This window comes from Symphalangus syndactylus, chromosome 17, assembly GCF_028878055.3.
Source record: "Symphalangus syndactylus isolate Jambi chromosome 17, NHGRI_mSymSyn1-v2.1_pri, whole genome shotgun sequence".
NCBI lineage: Eukaryota > Metazoa > Chordata > Mammalia > Primates > Hylobatidae > Symphalangus > Symphalangus syndactylus.
The window spans coordinates 19,284,555-19,302,267 of record NC_072439.2 but is presented as its reverse complement, the minus strand read 5'-3'; the positions used below and the strand labels follow the sequence as shown (position 1 = coordinate 19,302,267).

Here is a 17,713-nt window from a genome sequence, read left to right as displayed (position 1 = left end):
CTAATGGGTCGGGCTTGAGCATCACTTTTAAAAATGTTTTCCAGTGATTCCAATGTGTAGCTCTATTTCCAATCAGATTTCTCTGATTTCTTGTGGCATTCAATTATTTCTATTTTGGTATCACGATTATTTTCAGGTCTCATTTCCTGTCTTAGGCTTTATGTCTCCTGGGGTAGGGACCTTGCCTTCTTCATTTCGGTATCTTTTTTGAACACGTGAACTTGTCATCAGGAAAAGATCTCAACCACACATAGGTTGTGTTCTGAGTCTCAGGTTCACATGTTAATCCTAAAGTCTTTGTTCTCCATGAGGTCAGATGTTGCTTGTGATGAAGTGTGTGGTTAAGTCTGCAATGCAGATGGTGGAGGAGGTTTCACTCTGTTTTTAGACATAGCATTGGAACTAAGAATTTTATGTCTGTATGGGTGAAGGGGCAGGGATGTGTAGGAAGACAGTTCTAATTAGGATGGAGGAATTATGCTAGGAAGTAGAGGTAAAGGAAGTGAGAAATCTTAGTAAATAGAAGAAATGTGAACTTATCAAATAGGCTAGAGTAGACCCCTGGAGATTCTTGATTAAGTGAATTAACTAGATTTTAGAAAGGTAATGAGGCAGTCATATGCAAGGAAGGTTTCAAAGTCTGGAGACAAGAAGTCAAGCAATACTTTGAGGAGTGGTTGAGCTTTCTGGGAATGGAGAGAATTACACTATTGAGAGATGTTAAAAATAATGAAGAGGGTTTCACCATGTGGAATTGTGTTTCTCATTTGAATCTGAGAAACAAATGAGCAGAGGCTGGAGATAGTTATGTCTAAAAGACAGTGGAGTACAGGGAGCATAAAGGCCAGGGAGAAAGGGAACTGCAGGAATTAGTGCTGAGAAGCAGGAGTTTAGTGGAGGATGGAGGAGATCCAGTCCCAGATACAGGCAAATAAGTCTTTTCCCTCTCCCAAGTATGGCAGTCAGCCCTGCAGGAACCAGGATAAGAGAAAAGGCCATCATACCTGCCAGTCTTCCTGAAATACAGAAGTGACATCACGGCTGCTCTAATGGATTAATGCCAGGAAGACGTCCTGTTCCTGAAGGAGCTGTCATGGAAAGAAAAGAAAAGAAAAGAAGGAATGAAGTTGATGTTATTTCACATGGTGGAGCCTGAGGAACAAGCATGTAACATGAGGTACTCTAGAATTGTTTCTTCAAGGACTACATTGTTTCTGTTGGAAAATTGATGGGAGATGATGATATTCTTGCAGTTTTTTTCCCCTCTCACCATGTTTCTAGGTTGGTGATCAGTCCTCTGTCAATTCTCTACTGCACTCAGATATTTTGGAAGGTTTTCGGATGTGAGAAAGGCTGATTGCTATTTTCTATGTCACTAGAGCTTGCCACCTTTGCACCTTTTCATGGTGGCTTCTTTTTCTCAGTGTCTCTGTTGTGGCAGCCATGAGGGAGACCCTGCCAGGTCTCCATGGCAAGGACCTGATTGACAGAAGGCCCAGGTCTGTGCATTTCAAATTCACCACCTCCTTTGCACAGAAAGCTTCTTTCCCACAGGCTCCCAGCAAGGGTGTGAAAGCAAGCCTAGTTCTCTGAGGCTCTCTTTAACTCTAATGGGTGACTGGTTGGAGGACTCCCCATCAGCCTTGCAAAAACTCTTAGAACTGCATTGGTACCTAAAACTTCTTTCTCTTTCTTTATCACAGGAATCAGCTCTGCATAGTGGTCTGTGGGTTCTCCCATGCTACCTTCATGCCTGCCCCACATTCCTTCACAGGTGTCTTCCCTGATAAATTATCTTGTATGTCTAATCGCATCTTGGATGCATCTCAATTGGTAAAAACTAACAAACCAGGCTTGATTCTTTGCACTTAGCTTTTTTCTTTCTCTCCTACAAGTAGTCAGTAACCATGTCCTAGTGTTTTTTGTGTTACCTCTTTTTCCATATATATATGGAAAAAGGTAGGTACAGTTGAGGGGCACTTCCTATGTGCCAGGCCCTGTGCTAAATATTTTACCTGTAGCTCATTTAATCCACACAATAACCCTGTCATGTGACATTATTTCCATTTTGCCGATGAAAAGACAGAAGCTTAGAGTGGTGTAAAAACTTTCCTGGTGTCATATGGCTACTGACAGGTGGATCTGAGATTTGATTCTAGGACTATTTGACCTCAAGGCTAATGATGATGGTAGTAATATAGCAGCTGACATTGGTTCCTCTGTGTATGGCATCTTGTTTCATTGACTGCATTAAACCTTTAAAAGAATGGTATGAAGAAATACTCTCATTGCAATTTTCAGGGGAGGAATCAGAGGTTCAGAGAAGTTGAGTCTTGCGCAAGAAATGTATAACTGTAAACTCTCACATTAAAAGAGAAGAAAGATCTCAGATCAACAACCTACTTTAATACTTCAGGACATGAAAGAAGAACAAACTAAACCCAAGCACAGTGAATGAGGGAAATAATAAGGATTAGAGTAGATATAAATAAAATGGAGAATGGAAGAAGAATAGATGAAATTAATGAAACCAAAAGTTGATTCTTCAAAATAAAATCAACAAAATTGACAACCATTAACTAGATTGACTAAGAAAAAAAAGAGAAAAGTTTAAAATTACTAAAATCAGAAATGAAAATGGACTCTGAGCATGGTGGGTCATGTTTTAGTCCTAGCACTTTGGGAGGTCACAGCAGTAGAATTTCTTGAGACCAGGTGTTTGGACCAGCATAGGTAACCTGGGGAGACCCTGTCTCTACAAAAAAATGAAAATCCAATTAGCTGGGCATGGTGGCATGCACCTGTAGCCCTAGCATCTTGGGAGGTTGAAGAAGGAGAATTGCTTGAGCCCAGGAGGTTGAGGCTGAAGTGAGCCATAATCATACCACTGTATTCCATCCTGGGCTGGCCTACAGAGTGAGAGCCTGTCTCTCTCTCTTCAAAAAAAAAAAAAAAAAGAAAAATGAAGCATTACTAACAATTCTAATAGAACAGTGATTACAAAAGTACTATAAATAATTGCATCCCAATAAATTGGATAATCTGGATGAAGTAGACAAACTCCTAGAAACACACAAAAATATGAATAGAACTATAATCAGTAATAAGATTGAATCAATAAAAGCATTTGATGAAATTCAGTATTTTCTCATAACAAAAGCATTCTAAGAATGGAAGGAAACCACCTCAACATAAAGGCAATATGTGAAAAATCCAATGCTAACATCATACTCAATGGAGAAAGGCTGAAAGCTTCCCTGTATGAGCAGGAACAAGACAAGGATGTCTGCTTTTGACAGTTTTATTCAACATAGTATTGAAAGGTCCAGTCAGAAAAATTAGGCAAGAATTTTAAAAAAGACATCCAAATTGGAAGGAAGGAGTAAAATTATTGCTGTTTACACATAACTTAAACTTATATGTAAAAAATCCTAAAGATGGAACAAACCTATTAGAATTAATAAATAAATTCAGTAATGTTGCACAATACAAAATCAACATTCGAACATCAGTTGTATTTCAAGACACAAACCGTGAATAATCTGAAGGGAAATTAAGAAAAGAAATTTCAAATTATATTAACATCAAAAAGAATAAAATATTTAGGAATAAGTTTAACCAAAGAGGTGAAATTATTATACTTGAAATCTACAAAATACTGCTGAAAGAAATGAAAGACGACATCAATAAATTGAAAGACATTTTGTTTTCGTGAGTTGGAAGACTCAATATTGTTAGGAGGACAGTGCCACCCAAAGTGAGCTGCAGATTCAATACAATTCCTATCAGAATCTCAGTGACATTTTTGCAGAAAAAGAAAAATCTTTCCTAAAATCTATATTGAATCTCATGACTCTAAATAGACACATAGTTTGAAGAGGAAGAATGAAGCTGGAGGAGTCACCTTCCTGATTTCAGCATTTACTACAAAACCCCAGCAATCAATACAGTGTGGTACTGGCATAAAGGAGAACATAGAAATTAATGAAATATAATAGCCCAGAAAGAAATGCTTGCATATATGGCCAAATGATTTTCATCGAGTGTGCCAAGATCGGTCAATGGGGAAGGGGCAGTGTTCTCACCAAATCATATTGGGAAAGCTGGATATCCAAGGGCAAGAAGAGTGGAACCTTTAACTAACACCATGTAAAAAATTAACCCACAATAGATCAAAGATCTAAATGTAAGAGCAAAAACTATACAACTCTTAGAAGAAAAGCTTCATCATACTGGATTTCAGAATGATTTCTTGGTTGTAACAACAAAAGCATAGGCAAAAAATAAGATGATTAAATTGGACTTCATAAAAATCAAAACGTTTTATACATCAAAGAACATTATCAAGAAAGTAAAAAGGCAACCTGTGAAATGATACAAATATTTGCAAATTATATGTGTGATAAGAAATTAATTTCCAGAATACATGAAAAGCTACAAGTCAACAACAGCAAACATCCAAAAACCCAATGAAAAACAAAGGATTAAAATAGAGTTTTCTCCAAGGAAGATATTCAAATATCCAATAAGCCCACGCAAAGTTCCTCAGCATCACGAATACTTAGAGATATGCAAATCAAAACCACAATGTTAAATCACCTCACACACTTTAGGATGGCTTTGATAAACAACAACAATGACAGCAACACAAAACAACAGATGTTTTCAAGTAGATGGAAAAATTGCAGCTCTAGTACATTGCTGATGGGAATGGGAAATGTTATAGCCACTGTAAAAGGTGGTGTGGCTGTTTGTCAAAAAATTAAACAATAAATTAAAATTTGATCCAGCAATTCCACTTCTGGACATGCTCCCCATAGAACTGAAAGAAATTTGAACAAATATTTGTACACTGATGTTCAGAGAAGCATTACTCACAATAGCCAAAAAATGGAAACAACTGAAAAGTCCATTGAAAGAGAAGTGGGTAGGCAAATGAGGTGTATCTATACATTGAAATGTTATTCAACCTTAACAATGAATAAAATTCCAATACATCGTGCAAAATGGATGAACCTTAAAGATATGCTAACTTAAATAAGCCAGACACAAAAGGATAATTATCATATAATTCCATTTATAAAAGATAGTTAGAATAGCCAGCTACATAGAGACAGAAAGTAGAATGGTGGGTGCTAAGGGTTAGGGGGAGAAGGAGTGAGAGATACTGTTTATTGGGTACAGAGGTTTAATATGGTAAGAGGAAAAAGTTCTGGAAATGGATAGTGTGATGGTTACACAACACCAAATTGCACACTTAGAAGTAGTTAATGGTAAGTCTTATATTAGATATATATAAAGTGTCTGGTAGTCTTACCCTCTCTATAATTACACACTTTTTGGCGTTGCCCCTTTCCTGCCATGCAGAGCCCCAGACGCGAATCTCCCTATTTCTCCAGCTCTGCATCAGTCACTGTCCTCTGTGCTGTGTCCCACGTGCTGTGCCCACAGCCTCATACAGCCGGTGACTTCAGAGCCAGGATGCAGCTCCGGAGTCTGCCCTGAGGCTCCCTGTCTTCTCATTTCCCTGCAGCCTGGCCCGGGGGAGGGTTGTCTTCAACTGGCAGCTCGATTTAGCGAAATTCAGGACAGGCCATCAGGGCTCTTCGTCCACACATGCTGGTCCCACCCCAGGTGGAGTCAGGCATGGCCAGTCACCAGAGGAGCCCGGAGCAGAGCAGGAAGCAGAGTCTGAGCTGCTCCTCCCTCACCCAAGGGGCTTCCTCCTCTCATTTGTGGGAAAAGCGTGAGCTTGTTTCAAAGCCTCACATGTTCCTTGTAGCTCATGGAATAGGTACAAGAAAACAAAGACGTGGCAGAAGGGGATGTGTTGGTGACAGCGAGAAGCAACTTGATCTTGAGGACTCTACTTCTTGTCCCTCTGTGAAGCCTCTTCTATCACATAGGGCTCAAGGCTGATAAAGTCCCCTCCCTACCTTTCTCAGGCCAGACACAAGGTCAGCCATGAGAAAACAGAAAAACAAGGAGAACAGAGTCTGTAGAGACAAATTGGGAGGGTACAGGAGGAGATTTTGGGATTTGCTTCTGCCCATGGGACACAGGCTGGGAATAAAAATGTTTTCCTGACTCTTCTCTGAAAGCCAGATAGACTCCACCTAAAACCCTATTGCCAAGGATGCTGGGATCCACTTACCAGAGACTTTGACTGTTATAGTTCTGGAGCTTTCCTTGCCAGTGGCTGAGTTACGAACAGAGCAAGCATAGAGCCCGCGATGCTTTGTAGTAATGTGGGGGATAGAGAGCTTTTGTCCTGATAGCAGAAACTTCCCATTAATTGTCCAAGAATACTGTGCCGGTGGGTTAGAGTCTGCGAAGCAGGACAAGGAGAGGTTGTCTCCTGAACGGTAATTTGCGAATGAAGGGTAAATGCTGGGGAGGTCTGGACCATCTGGAGCAAAGAGAATAAAGCCAAAGGTGATGACATCCGAGGGAAGGGGATGTTCCTGGTCTCTTGAAGGGGCACAGTGACACTCTGAGCCAAGACACATCCTCAAGTCCCAGCCGAACCCCCTCTATGTTCACAGAGCTGAAGCCTGAGGAGTTCACCTGTTTCTCCCATCACAAGCTGTGGGCCCCAAGTCTCCCATGACAAGAGCGTCCCCTCCCCTTATATTCTTGGTTAAGGCTGTGCCTACCCAGGTTTTCCCAGGGCAGGGATACATGGCCAGCTCGGATGTTTAGAAGTAAAGATGTCTATACTTGGACCGGAGAGAGACTGAGAGGCCTGGCCTCTGGTCGTTTGGATTTAAGCTTGTGTCCTGACCCAAAGAGGAAGAAAAGATACTTACAGAGGACATTCAGGGTGACTGGGTCACTGAGGATGCCACCATATTGGTCCCGTATTTCACATCGATAGGGTCCTTTTTCATTCCTCGTGACACTGGGTAGAATGAGGGTTCTGTTTTCAATGGGTTGCTTTACCCTGGGACTGACCGGGAGGCTCTGACCATTTAGCCACCACATGTAGGTGTAGTTCTCACTCTTAGGTTCACAGGTGAAGGCTATGACATCCTTATTCTCCCAGGGGTTTAAGTTTTTGGTGGTGATGTAGGGCTTGGGCAGCTTTGCTGTGTGGATAACAGAGAGAAGATTGTCCTGTGTGGCACCTTTGATTCCTCCACAGGCATCCTTCAATCAGAGTTGGCATCTCCCACCTGTCAGCCCACCCAACTCCTTGAAAGCCAATAGCTGGTGCGTGTGTCAAAAGACAGATGCATGATGCTCTAAGGGCTCAAAGACTGTGAGGCCGCCTGCTCTGTCTTAGGGAAGCACAGACTTTCTCAAGTGTCAATTGAGCAGCAGTATTGGGTCATGGACAGACACGTCAGTGGGAGTCACAGCCCCTGGTACCCCTCGCAGTCCCTCCCTCATCAGTTGACTCGCTGGCTCACCTTGGGTTCCTTACCTGGAATGTGCAACTGCTGGGCCCCTTCCAAATTCCATCCTACTTTGCCCCCCTAGATGTGATTTCTCTGCAGCTTCAATTTCCAAGGACATTCTAGAGATGAGTAATAATGGGACTTCCCATTGTCCTGAAACCCTGAAAATACTTAGCAGCCTAGACAGGACTGGATGTTTCAGCAGAAATAACACAGGGGAGACCAGAGTCAAGCCTGGAGGTCAGTTCATTCATCAGGCAGTGGAGGCACAAGGTGGGGCAGTTTTTTGCAGGTGTTTCATGATGACTTACTTGAACTGGTGACCTCTAAAGATAGAGCAGAGTGCAAAGAATGATCTAGAAAGAGTGAAGGCGACAGGCAAGAGCTGGTGGCTTTGGAGAACAATGTTCCCTGTCCTGGGTTATTTAAGTTTCCTCTCCTTCTGCAGAGAGCAGGTGAGGAACATGTGGATCTTTCCAGAAATACATGTGGACATTTGTAAATGCAGAACTGACTTGTGGAAAGGGTGGGAATGAACTGCTGGAAATCTGGTCCTCATGGGCCATGTGTGTTTGATGGATATGAGACAAATTTGGAGAGAAGTTTTGCAAATATTTTCTTTCATTGGACATTCTACTCTCTGATTCCATGGGTTCGACTACTCTAGGGACCTCATGTAAGTGGATTCCAGAGTGAATATGAGAAGAGACTGCTGGTTGCCAGGAGCTGGCAGTGGGGAGAATCAGAAGTTGTTCATGGCTGTGCAGTTTCAGTTATGCAAGGTGGGGAGGTTCTAGAGCTCTGCTGTACAGCTTGATGCCTATAGTTCACACAGATTGAGTATTTCTTCTGCATAAGACTTAGGACAAATAGTATTTTGGATTTCTGACATTTTTTGATTCTGAAATATTTGTCATATACTTACTGGTTTAGCATCCCAAATCTGAAAGATTCAAAGTCTAAAATGCTTCAGTGAGCATTTCTTTTCAGCATCAGATTAGCAGGCAAAAGTGGGAGGTGATAAGCCAAATATATTATTGCCCTTTTTTTTTCTCCCACCAGGTTTCTAGCTTGGTGATTAGTTTTCAGTCAATTCCATACTGGCTATGCTGCACTCGTATATTTTTGAAGGCTTTGGGATGTGAGAAAGGTTGATTGCTATTTTCTATGTCATCAGAACTTTCCACCTTTCTATGGTTGCATCTTTTTCTCAGTGTTTCTGTTGTGGCAGTCATTAATAAGAGCCTGTCAGGTCAGATTTGGGACAGAGTTTTCTAATTCTGCAAAAAATGTTACTGGGATTCTGGTAAAGGTTGCCCTGAATCTGAAACTCATTTTGGGTGGTATTGTCTTTCTAAGAATATTGAGTCTTCCAATCCATGAAAATGAAATGTCTTTCCATATATTGCTATCGTCTTTAATTTCTTTCAGGAATGTTTTCTGGTTTTCAGGGTATAATCATTTGACCTTTTTGATTAAACTTATTCCAAAATATTTTATTCCTTTTGATATTAATGTGAAGTGTAAGTCTTTTCCTAACTTCCTTTCAGATTGTTCATTGTTAGTGTATAGTCTAAAGAATTATCTAGAAAGAGTGAAGGGGACAGGCAAAAGCTGGTGGTTTTGGAGCAGAAACATATTCCCTGTCCTGGGTTTTGATTTTCCCTCTCCCTTTGCATAGGGCAGGTGACTCTTCCCTGATAGCTAGATGGACTTCACTGGAACACATATTGCCAAGGCTCCAGGGATCCACTTACCAGGTACTATCATGCTCTTGATTATGAGATTTGTTCCACCAGTGGCTGAGTTATGGATAAAACAGACATAGACCCCTCTATATGTTTTAGTGATTTTGGGAATAAAGGACACTTGTGCTGATTGGTGGAACTTCCCATCAATCAGCCAAGAATGCTCTGCCAGTGGGTGAGAGTCTGTGAGGCAGGAGAGCTTGGGGACTTCCCCTGTATGGTAATAGGTGTATGAGAAAGAAATGGTGGGGGCATCCAGGCCATCTGGAGCAAAGAGAATAAAGTCACAGGTGATATTGTCAGAGGGAAGGGAAAATCCTGGTCTGTGGAAGGGCCACAGTGACCCTGTGAGCCAAGTCGCAGCACTGAAGTCCCAGCCAAATCCCCGCTGTGTTCACTGATCTGGCGCCTGAGACATTCACCTGTTTCTCCCATCACAAGCTGTGGAGCCTGAGTCTCCATGACAGGAGCAGCCTCTTTTCTCCTATTGTTGATCAAGCCTAGGCCTACTCTGGTTTGCTTGGGGCAGAAAGTCATGGCCAGCTTTGATGTCCAGGGGTAAAGGTCTCTGTACTTGGACCTGAGAGGGACTGAGAGACCTGGCCTCTGGCCATGTGTATTTGGGATGGCAGCCTGGCTCCCAGAGGAACAGAAGATACTCACGGAGGAGATTCAGGGTGACTGGGTCACTGCGGCTGGCACTCACTGGGTTCCGTATTTCACATTCATAGGGTCCTGAAATATACTTTGTGACACCATACAGAAAGAGGGTCCTGTTGGTTTTGGACAGCTGCAACCTGGGAGTCACAGGGAGGTTCTGACCATTCATCCACCACAGGTAGCTTGCATCCGGAGTCTCAGGATCACAGGTTAACTTCACAACCTCCATGGCCTCCCTGGGGTTTAAGTTGCTGCTGGAGATGGAGGGCTTGGGAGTCTCCACTGTGCAGAAAACAGAGAGAAGATTGCCCTGTGTGGCACCTTTGATTCCTCCAAAGGCATTTTTCAATCAGAGTTGGTATTTCCCATCTCTCAGCCCACCCAAGTCCTTAAGAGCCCATGGCAGGTGTGTGTTTTGCAAGACAGATGCATGGCAATCTGAGGGCTCAGAGATTGTGAGACTGCCTGCTTTATGTGGGAGAAGCACAGACTTTCTGAAGTGTGAATTGAGCAGCAGCATTGGGTCATGGAAAGACACAGGACCAGCAGTCACAGCCCCTGGTGCCTCTCTGAGTCCCTCCGTCTCCAACTGCCTGCCTGGCCCACCTTGTGGTCCTCACTTGGAGCATGCAGTGCTGGGATCTTCTTAGTTTCAGTCTTACTTTGCCCCCCGAGGTATGTTTTCTCTGCAGCTTCCCTTTCCAAGGACATCCTATAGATGGATGATGGAACTTCCCATTGTCCTTTAACCTTTTGGGTACTGGAAAGCCTGGCCTGGGACTGGGTACTTCAGCAGAAATAACACAGGGGAGACCAGCGTCAAGACTGGAAGTCAGTTCAGTCATCAGGCAGGGGAGCTACAAGGTGGGGCAGTTTTCCCAGGTGTCTCACAGTGACTGACTTGAGCCAGTGACCTCTAAAGATAGAGGAGAGACCAAGGAATGACCTACAAAGAGTGAAGGGGACAGGCAAGAGCTGATAGCTTTGGACCAAGACCCTGTTGCCTGCTCTGGGTCCATGATGCCCCCCTCCCCCTGTAGAGGGCAGGAGAAGACCATGTGAATCTTTCTGGAAATACATGTGGATGTTTGCAAATGCAGAACTGACTGGTGGAAATGGCGATCATGAACTGACGATGGAAGTCTGGCCCTCATGGACCATATGTGTTTGGTGGATATTAGCCCAATATTTAGGAAGAAGTGTTGCAGATACTTTCTCTCATTAGACATTCTACCCTCTGATTCTGAGTTTGACTACTCTATGTACCTCATATCAGTGGATTCCGGGGTGAATCAGAGAGTAGAATAGTAGTTTCCAGGAGCTGGGATCAGGGGAATAGGGTGTTGTTCCGTGCGTGTGCGGTTTCAGTTATGCAGGATGAGGAGGTTCTAGAAATCTCCTGTACAGCCTCATGCCTATAATTCATACAGATAACCAAGTGTTTTGGATTGCTATTTTTTTATTTTGGAATATTTGCAGTATATCTACTGGTTTAGCATCCCAAATCTGAAAAATTTGAAATCCAAAATGTGCTAGTGAGCGCTTATTTTTAGCATCACATCAGTGGTCAGAAGTGTTGAGTTTTGGAGCATTTCAGATTTTGGATTTCTGGATTTGCGATGCTCAATTTGTAATACTGGAATTTTCCCATAAAATATTGTCAGGCATTTGGACCTCATGTTATCTTCTGACTCTAGTAACAACAACAAAAAAATCTGGAGGAAACATTAAAATGTTTTCATAAGTGGAAATTTTTACTGATGGTCCAAATATCTAAGATCAATTGCTGGTAGTAGTATTTCTGTTAAGACCAAAATAATGTTGAGGTGTGCCATGAATTCCAGCAGGATCACATTATACTCAAAGAAAGATGCCAAAGGTGATTTGAAATTAGCAACTCCTTAAGTAGAGAGAGTCCGGTTAAAAGGACAGGACTAGTCAGTGCATCAATTACATGAAGGGAGGAATGATGCCAAATTAAAAGAAGAGATGTGTGTTATGTTAGTAAATATGGAAAGAACTCCCTACTTCTAATTTCTCTGCAGAGTTAGGAAAAATGGGGAGGACCCTAAAACAGGTATGTGAAATGCTTTCTTCATTTTCTCTTAAGCTCAGGAAACACCACAAGAGTTTAAGTTTGTGTGAATTAGGAAAAGTCTAAGTGAGATGCCAATGGCTCGTGTGTCTCCCCACATGAAGAACTCCAATGTATGAAAACGGCATCGTCATGAGGAAACAGTTGTATGTGGCACAGGCAGTAAAATCATCAGATAGCACCGACCTGGCCACCTCCAGCTGGTCCCCAAAACCACCAGTATTCCCATTATATGCATGTTACAATTTTGTAGTTGTCCCACAACTACAAAATTTAAAAATTGCTATTGTCAAAAAAAAATATTAAATATGAAGTTGAATATGTTGTTCCGCTTTTTTTTTCCCCATTCTTTTTGAATTTTCCTGTTTCAGTTTTGGAAGTTTCTATTGACACATCCTCAAGCTAGGGATTCCTTCCTCAGCTATGTGTAGTCTACCAGTAAGCATCAAAAGCATTCTTCATTTCTCTAACAGCATTTTTTTTGTTCTCAGACAGAGTCTCGCTCTGTCGCCCAGGCTGGAGTGCAGTGGCATGATCTCAGCTCACTGCAAGCTAGGCCTCCTGGGTTCATGCCATTCTCCTGCCTCGGCCTCCCAAGTAGCTGGGACTACAGGCGCCCGCCACTACGCCCGGCTAATTTTTTGTATTTTTGTAGAGACAGGGTTTCACTATGTTAGCCAGGATGGTCTCTATCTCCTGAATTTGTGCCTGCCTCGGCCTCCCAAAGTGCTGGGATTACAGGCGTGAGACATTGTGCCCAGCCGTCTCTGAGGGATTTTAGCGAGTTGTTGACTTTTGAGTTTGTTCAGCTTTTTACTTAGTGTTAGAACCGCGTGACAAATTTCAAGCTTGTTATTTGCCTGACAGGAAGCCAGAAGTCTCTAGGAAGTGACTAGAGAATGTGAGCTCCATAGCAGGTTGAGGATGGAGTCACGATTGAAACGGGTGAAATGAGCCCATGGGCTTTGGGGACTGCAGGCCTGTCCAGCCACCGACACTCTGGTGAGTCTGTGCAAAGATTACAACAGTGAGAGCAAACTAGCATGGCTGACTCCATCTGGCATCTAGTCTCAGGCTAGCTGTCCTCATTCATTCCTGGGCATAGGCCAGGCTAACCTTGGGAGGAATTTAGTTTATGGTTTAACTTTGAAGCAAGAATGAGAATAGTTCCTCGATAAGACTAACACCCTTACTTTGCCCAGGGACTGCCTTTGTAAAACTAGTGAAAGACCATGAGATTAAGATGATAGGAGGGAACTGAATTCTGCTAAAATGTAGGCACAGTTTCTATAATACCTGACTGCTCAAATGTCATTTGGCCAGAGTTTACAAAATTTGTAACTAATTGCTCCTGTAGATAACATCACTATTGTAGAACGTGAGATTGGTCTTTTGAGATGTTTCTCATTCTTTTGCATTCTGGCAACCAGCTGACCTCATCCATACTTATGACTAATGGCTCAGCCAGTCATGTGGTCCCTACCTAGAGGCAGATTCAAGCACAAACAGATCATTTCCCTCCACCCTCATGATCCCATCACCAAACAATCAGCAGTACTCATTCTGTAGTCGTGTGCCCCTGAAACTATCCTTGAAAATCTCTAACCCCTGATCCACTGAGGAGGCTGATTTGAGTAATAATAAACCTCTGTCCTCCTGTTTGGCAGACTTGGAGTTGTTAAAATATTTCTTGACTACAAATCAGCATTTCAATATTTTTTTGTGTGTGTGCAGGAGGCCAGAGGAACTTGTCTGGCAATTATAAGAGTGGATGGAGGAACTGCCTACCCCTGTCCCATGGTCTTGTCCACAGGTCAGCCTCACAGAGGGAAAGAGCCCTGGATGGGAATACAGTGGACGGTCATTCTCTTAGTGACCTGGGGACATTGGCTCGAGATGAAGCCTGGCAGGAGTGGAAACTCCAGTGATTTCTGCACCTTTCTTAATTCCTGGGAGGTGGGCCAGGCCACAGTGTTAGCGGGAAGGGAACAGAACAGCCAGCCTAGTTAGAGGGAGTGTCTGCGGAAGGCCTAGGGGTGGAGGAAGAAGCTGTGCAGGACAGGGCTTGCCAGTCAGAATGAAGTGGGAGGAAGATGAGGGACACAGAGAAGCAGAGAGAGGCAGAGACACCATGGCAGTGAGCAGTGAGGGCTACACTGACTTCAGAGACCCCTGGGACCAGGTGCCCCCAGTTCCACAGTCCAGGACCAAGGAGCCCTGAGAACCCTCCAGTGGCCAAAGAGCTTCAGAGTTACATGAGGTGGGATGTCTTTAGGGGCAAGAGGTAGTGGGGGGATGAAACATGGGTGTCAGCCTCTGAAGGACAAGGGACAGGTGTGGCTAGAACCTCCTAGGATTCTGCATCCAAGATCCAGTCTCTAAAGAGGTTTTGGATCATTCGATTCTTCATTCGATTCCTTCATTTGTTATGTGAGAGCTCCTGAGTGTGTCTCTCTCGCTGGGCCTGTGCTAGTGTAGGGGGTGAGCGCGGAAAGAAAACAAGGTCCTCTCCTTGATCCTCTCATAACAGTGACATGGACACTTTGGGAAACACACGATTTCAGGTTCAGGGATGGGATGAAGATCTGAGGGGGAGGCCTGGACAGTTTTTTTGCACTGACTCTGACGGTTGAGGCAGGTGATTCAGTTCTGGGGTATAGACTAATCAGCTGACCATTTGCTCTCACTCCTCTGAGGTTTGGATGCCTAAGAAGAGAGGATTTCAGCCAATAAATGACTATGGGGTCCTTGGAACCCAGTAAGCCCTCACTTCTGGTGGAGGAGAGGATGGGCCTGTGGCTGCAGACAGACCTCATGTGACCCTGATCTCCCCTTTGTGTTTGTGTGACTCTGCTTCAGTGATTGTGCCTTCCTGTGCCTCAGTTTTCTGTCAATCAAATAAGCTAAATGGCAAGTGGACTGTGGCTTTTCATGCTATCTGTGAATAAATTTTAAATTATTCACAGTCACCTGACCTAATGCTTGGCACAGTGGAGGTGTTCACACAAACAGCATTTATTACTCATTTGCTTCCATGAGAAAGCACATTTAGGTCAGATCCCTGTGGACAAGCTGCTACCAGGTACATCTTCTCTCTTCTGTTTCTGCTTCTGGGGACATTAGACTTTCTATGGACTGTCCTAAGCCTCCCAAGGCAGTTGGCTGATGGTCTACAAAGCTTGTCTTTCTGTCCTCTCCACTCTGAGCCTCAGGTGAAGAAAGGTCTGCCCTTGCCCAGATGAGGCTCTGAGGGCTGAGCCCTGGCTGGTGAGCAGCTCCAGGAGACACAGTCCTCAGACAGCTGGTAAATCCTTGGTCCCAGTAAGCCCTGCCCAAGAAGCCACAGCCCAGTCTTGGCACAGGGTCCTCAGGTTTATCTGGAGTAAGGATTTAGGGACAGGGGTCTGGGGTTGAGGCTTCTAGGGCTGAGCTTCTCTGAGAGTATCTCAGCGGGCCCCTCAGGCCAAGCTCTACTCAGTTCTCCAGGGTCTTTCTCAGGGTGAAATTTATGAAGAGGGCATGAGGTGCTTGACTGAGACTGATCTCCGGCTGCTGAGTCCCCCCATCAGACTGTCCTTCCTCTGCAGCAAGTGTCTGCAGGGTCTGGATGCGGGAAAGGAATTCTGATCTGTTGAAATTTGTCTCCTCTGTGTATGTCCTGCACTAAATGTCCAAACCCCAGCATGGGACATAATGCACAGAGGGACACAGGCACAGTCCATGCCTGACAATCCTGTGTGTGTGAATTAGAAGTGACCCCTGTCCCTCAGTACCCAGGGATCATGTGGAATCACTCACGGTATAAGGTGACGGTGAAATGTCCAGTTACTCCTGTAGTCTCATCACCTCGCCTTCTGATGTGTAAGTTGTAGGATCCTGCGTCCTCGCGGGTGACATTCTGGATCAGCAGGGATGCATTGGAATATACTGTTTCTCGTCCAGTGTATGCAGGCCCAGATATAATTATCTGATTGTCTACTACATATGATGTAATGTAATGGTAAAGGTCCGTCATTTGCCCTTTGTACCAGATGTAGCCAGTAAGATTCTGGGGCAAATTGTGGACATGTAGAAGAACATCCTTCCCCTCAGAAAGTTTTGGTGGCTGGGCTTCAATAGTGACTTGGGCAGTGGTGGGCGGGTTCCAGAAGTTTAAAAGTGATGCTAGGAGGAGGAGAGAGCATCAGTTAATATTGATATGTATGTATTGGAGTGAAAAGTTGGGGCCCTGTGTCTTGAGAAGTTCTCTTCAATCCTCAGCCTTGCAGACACACACACACACACACACGCACTCACACACACACACACACAAAAGGGGCATGTGTGTTTGTGTGTCTGTCCTACTGTCCTACTAGGTCATGGTCAGCAGCATTATCCCCATTCCTTCAACACTTCTGACCTTGGCATTTTTCTGTTTGGAATCCTCTTCTCCAGGGGTCGGCACGGCCCCCTGCACACTGCCCTCAGGTCCTGCTCACATCAGGGCATCCTTAGACTTCTTTCCTGACACCTCCTTCAGAGACCCTGGGTCTTCCCTTTCTGACCTTTCCCTGCTCTGCTCCCTCCAGGGTTCTTGTCAACACCTGACCTCACATTCTAGATCTCTTTCTATGTCTGTCTTCCTCCTCATGGCAGCGTGAGCTCTGTGAGGACAGGGACTTTTGTGATCTTGGTTGCATCCCAGTGCCTGGAACAGGCTGCAGACTCCTGTAGATGTGAGAGTTCTCAGGGCCCTCCATGCCCGGGGTGTTTTTTGTTTTCCCCCAATTGTTGATGTTTTTTGCTGAGGACAGTGTTTCATACCCTGCTTATATTTTTATTTGAAGTGTCATCTGATATAGTTATTATTATCATTTTTCAAAATGTGGTGGCCCCTGATGATTAATCAGGAAAACAGAACACTTAAGATTTTCCTACTTCTTACCAATTCCGGTTCAATGTGGCTTTCCTGTTTTGACCCCTGTCCCTCTGTGGTGTATTTTCCCCTATCCAGGCTCCAACAGAGCCTTCTTTCCTTTTTTTCTTTTCTCTTTTTTTTTTTGAGACAGAGTCTCGTACTGTCACCCGGGCTGGCGTGCGGTGGCGCTCTCTCGGCTTGCTGCAACTTCCGCCTCCTGGGTTCACGTGATTCTCCTGTCTCAGCCTTTCGAGGAGCTAGGATTACAGGGGCACACCACCATACCTGGTTAATTTTTTGTATTTTTAGTAGAGACAGGGCTTCACTGTGTTGGCCAGACTGATGTTGTGATCCACCAACCTCAGCCTCCCAAAGTGGTGGCTTCTTTTATTTTTTAGAATCGATCCTCTACAGGAGACCCCATCCAGTGACTCTACTTCCTCCTCCTGTCCTCTCCCAGGAAGTTGTCTCCTCACCTGTGAGCAGGAGCCCCTTCCAGGTGATGCGCTGTGTGGATGGAGGGGCTGAGAGGGGCGCCATGGTCTCTGCTGCCTGCGTGTTCTCCTCTGTGGAGATGAGCCTAGGATCCAGAAGCTTCCTGAGCACGGCTGTCAGGTGTGCTGTCCTTCCTTCTTCTGCGCTGAGCCTCTTCCTGGGGCAGGAGCACTTCTCAGGCTCATGGGTGGGGTCAGGCCCAGGACACCTCTCTGTCCCCTCCTCTCTCAGTCCTGCCTCCTTGTCCCTCCTTCTGTTTTTCCTTTTGTCTGTGTTTCAGTTCCCTGGGAATTGTGGAGGCCTCTGCCTTTTTCAGCAGTGATTCTTTCACCAAACCTCAACACACACTTTGTGCAGAGACACACACACACACACACAGAAGAGACACACACAGACCCACACAGTCACACACATACCC

General features: G+C 44.4%; 1 protein-coding gene across 3 annotated transcripts; it reads right to left on the bottom strand.

Moving 5' to 3' along the window:
- Positions 1-378: 378 nt before the first annotated feature.
- On the bottom strand, positions 379-17,442 carry LOC129466591 (pregnancy-specific beta-1-glycoprotein 6-like). Of its 3 annotated transcripts, none has more exons than XM_055250352.2 (6): positions 17,277-17,436; positions 15,702-16,067; positions 9,812-10,090; positions 6,810-7,088; positions 6,155-6,409; positions 379-1,088 (listed from the first exon to the last, which is right to left on the bottom strand). In XM_055250352.2, exons 1-6 carry the CDS (start codon positions 17,338-17,340, stop codon positions 1,036-1,038), a joined length of 1,296 nt encoding a protein of 431 aa, XP_055106327.1. In that variant the 5' UTR covers positions 17,341-17,436; the 3' UTR covers positions 379-1,035. The 3 variants fall into 3 exon arrangements, with proteins under 3 accessions (XP_055106327.1, XP_055106328.1, XP_063477103.1); XM_055250353.2 differs by lacking the exon at positions 379-1,088 and adding an exon at positions 2,088-2,755 and having other exon boundaries at positions 17,277-17,442; XM_063621033.1 differs by lacking the exons at positions 379-1,088; positions 6,155-6,409; positions 6,810-7,088 and adding an exon at positions 9,086-9,412 and having other exon boundaries at positions 17,277-17,397.
- Between the last annotated feature and the right edge of the window lie 271 nt (positions 17,443-17,713).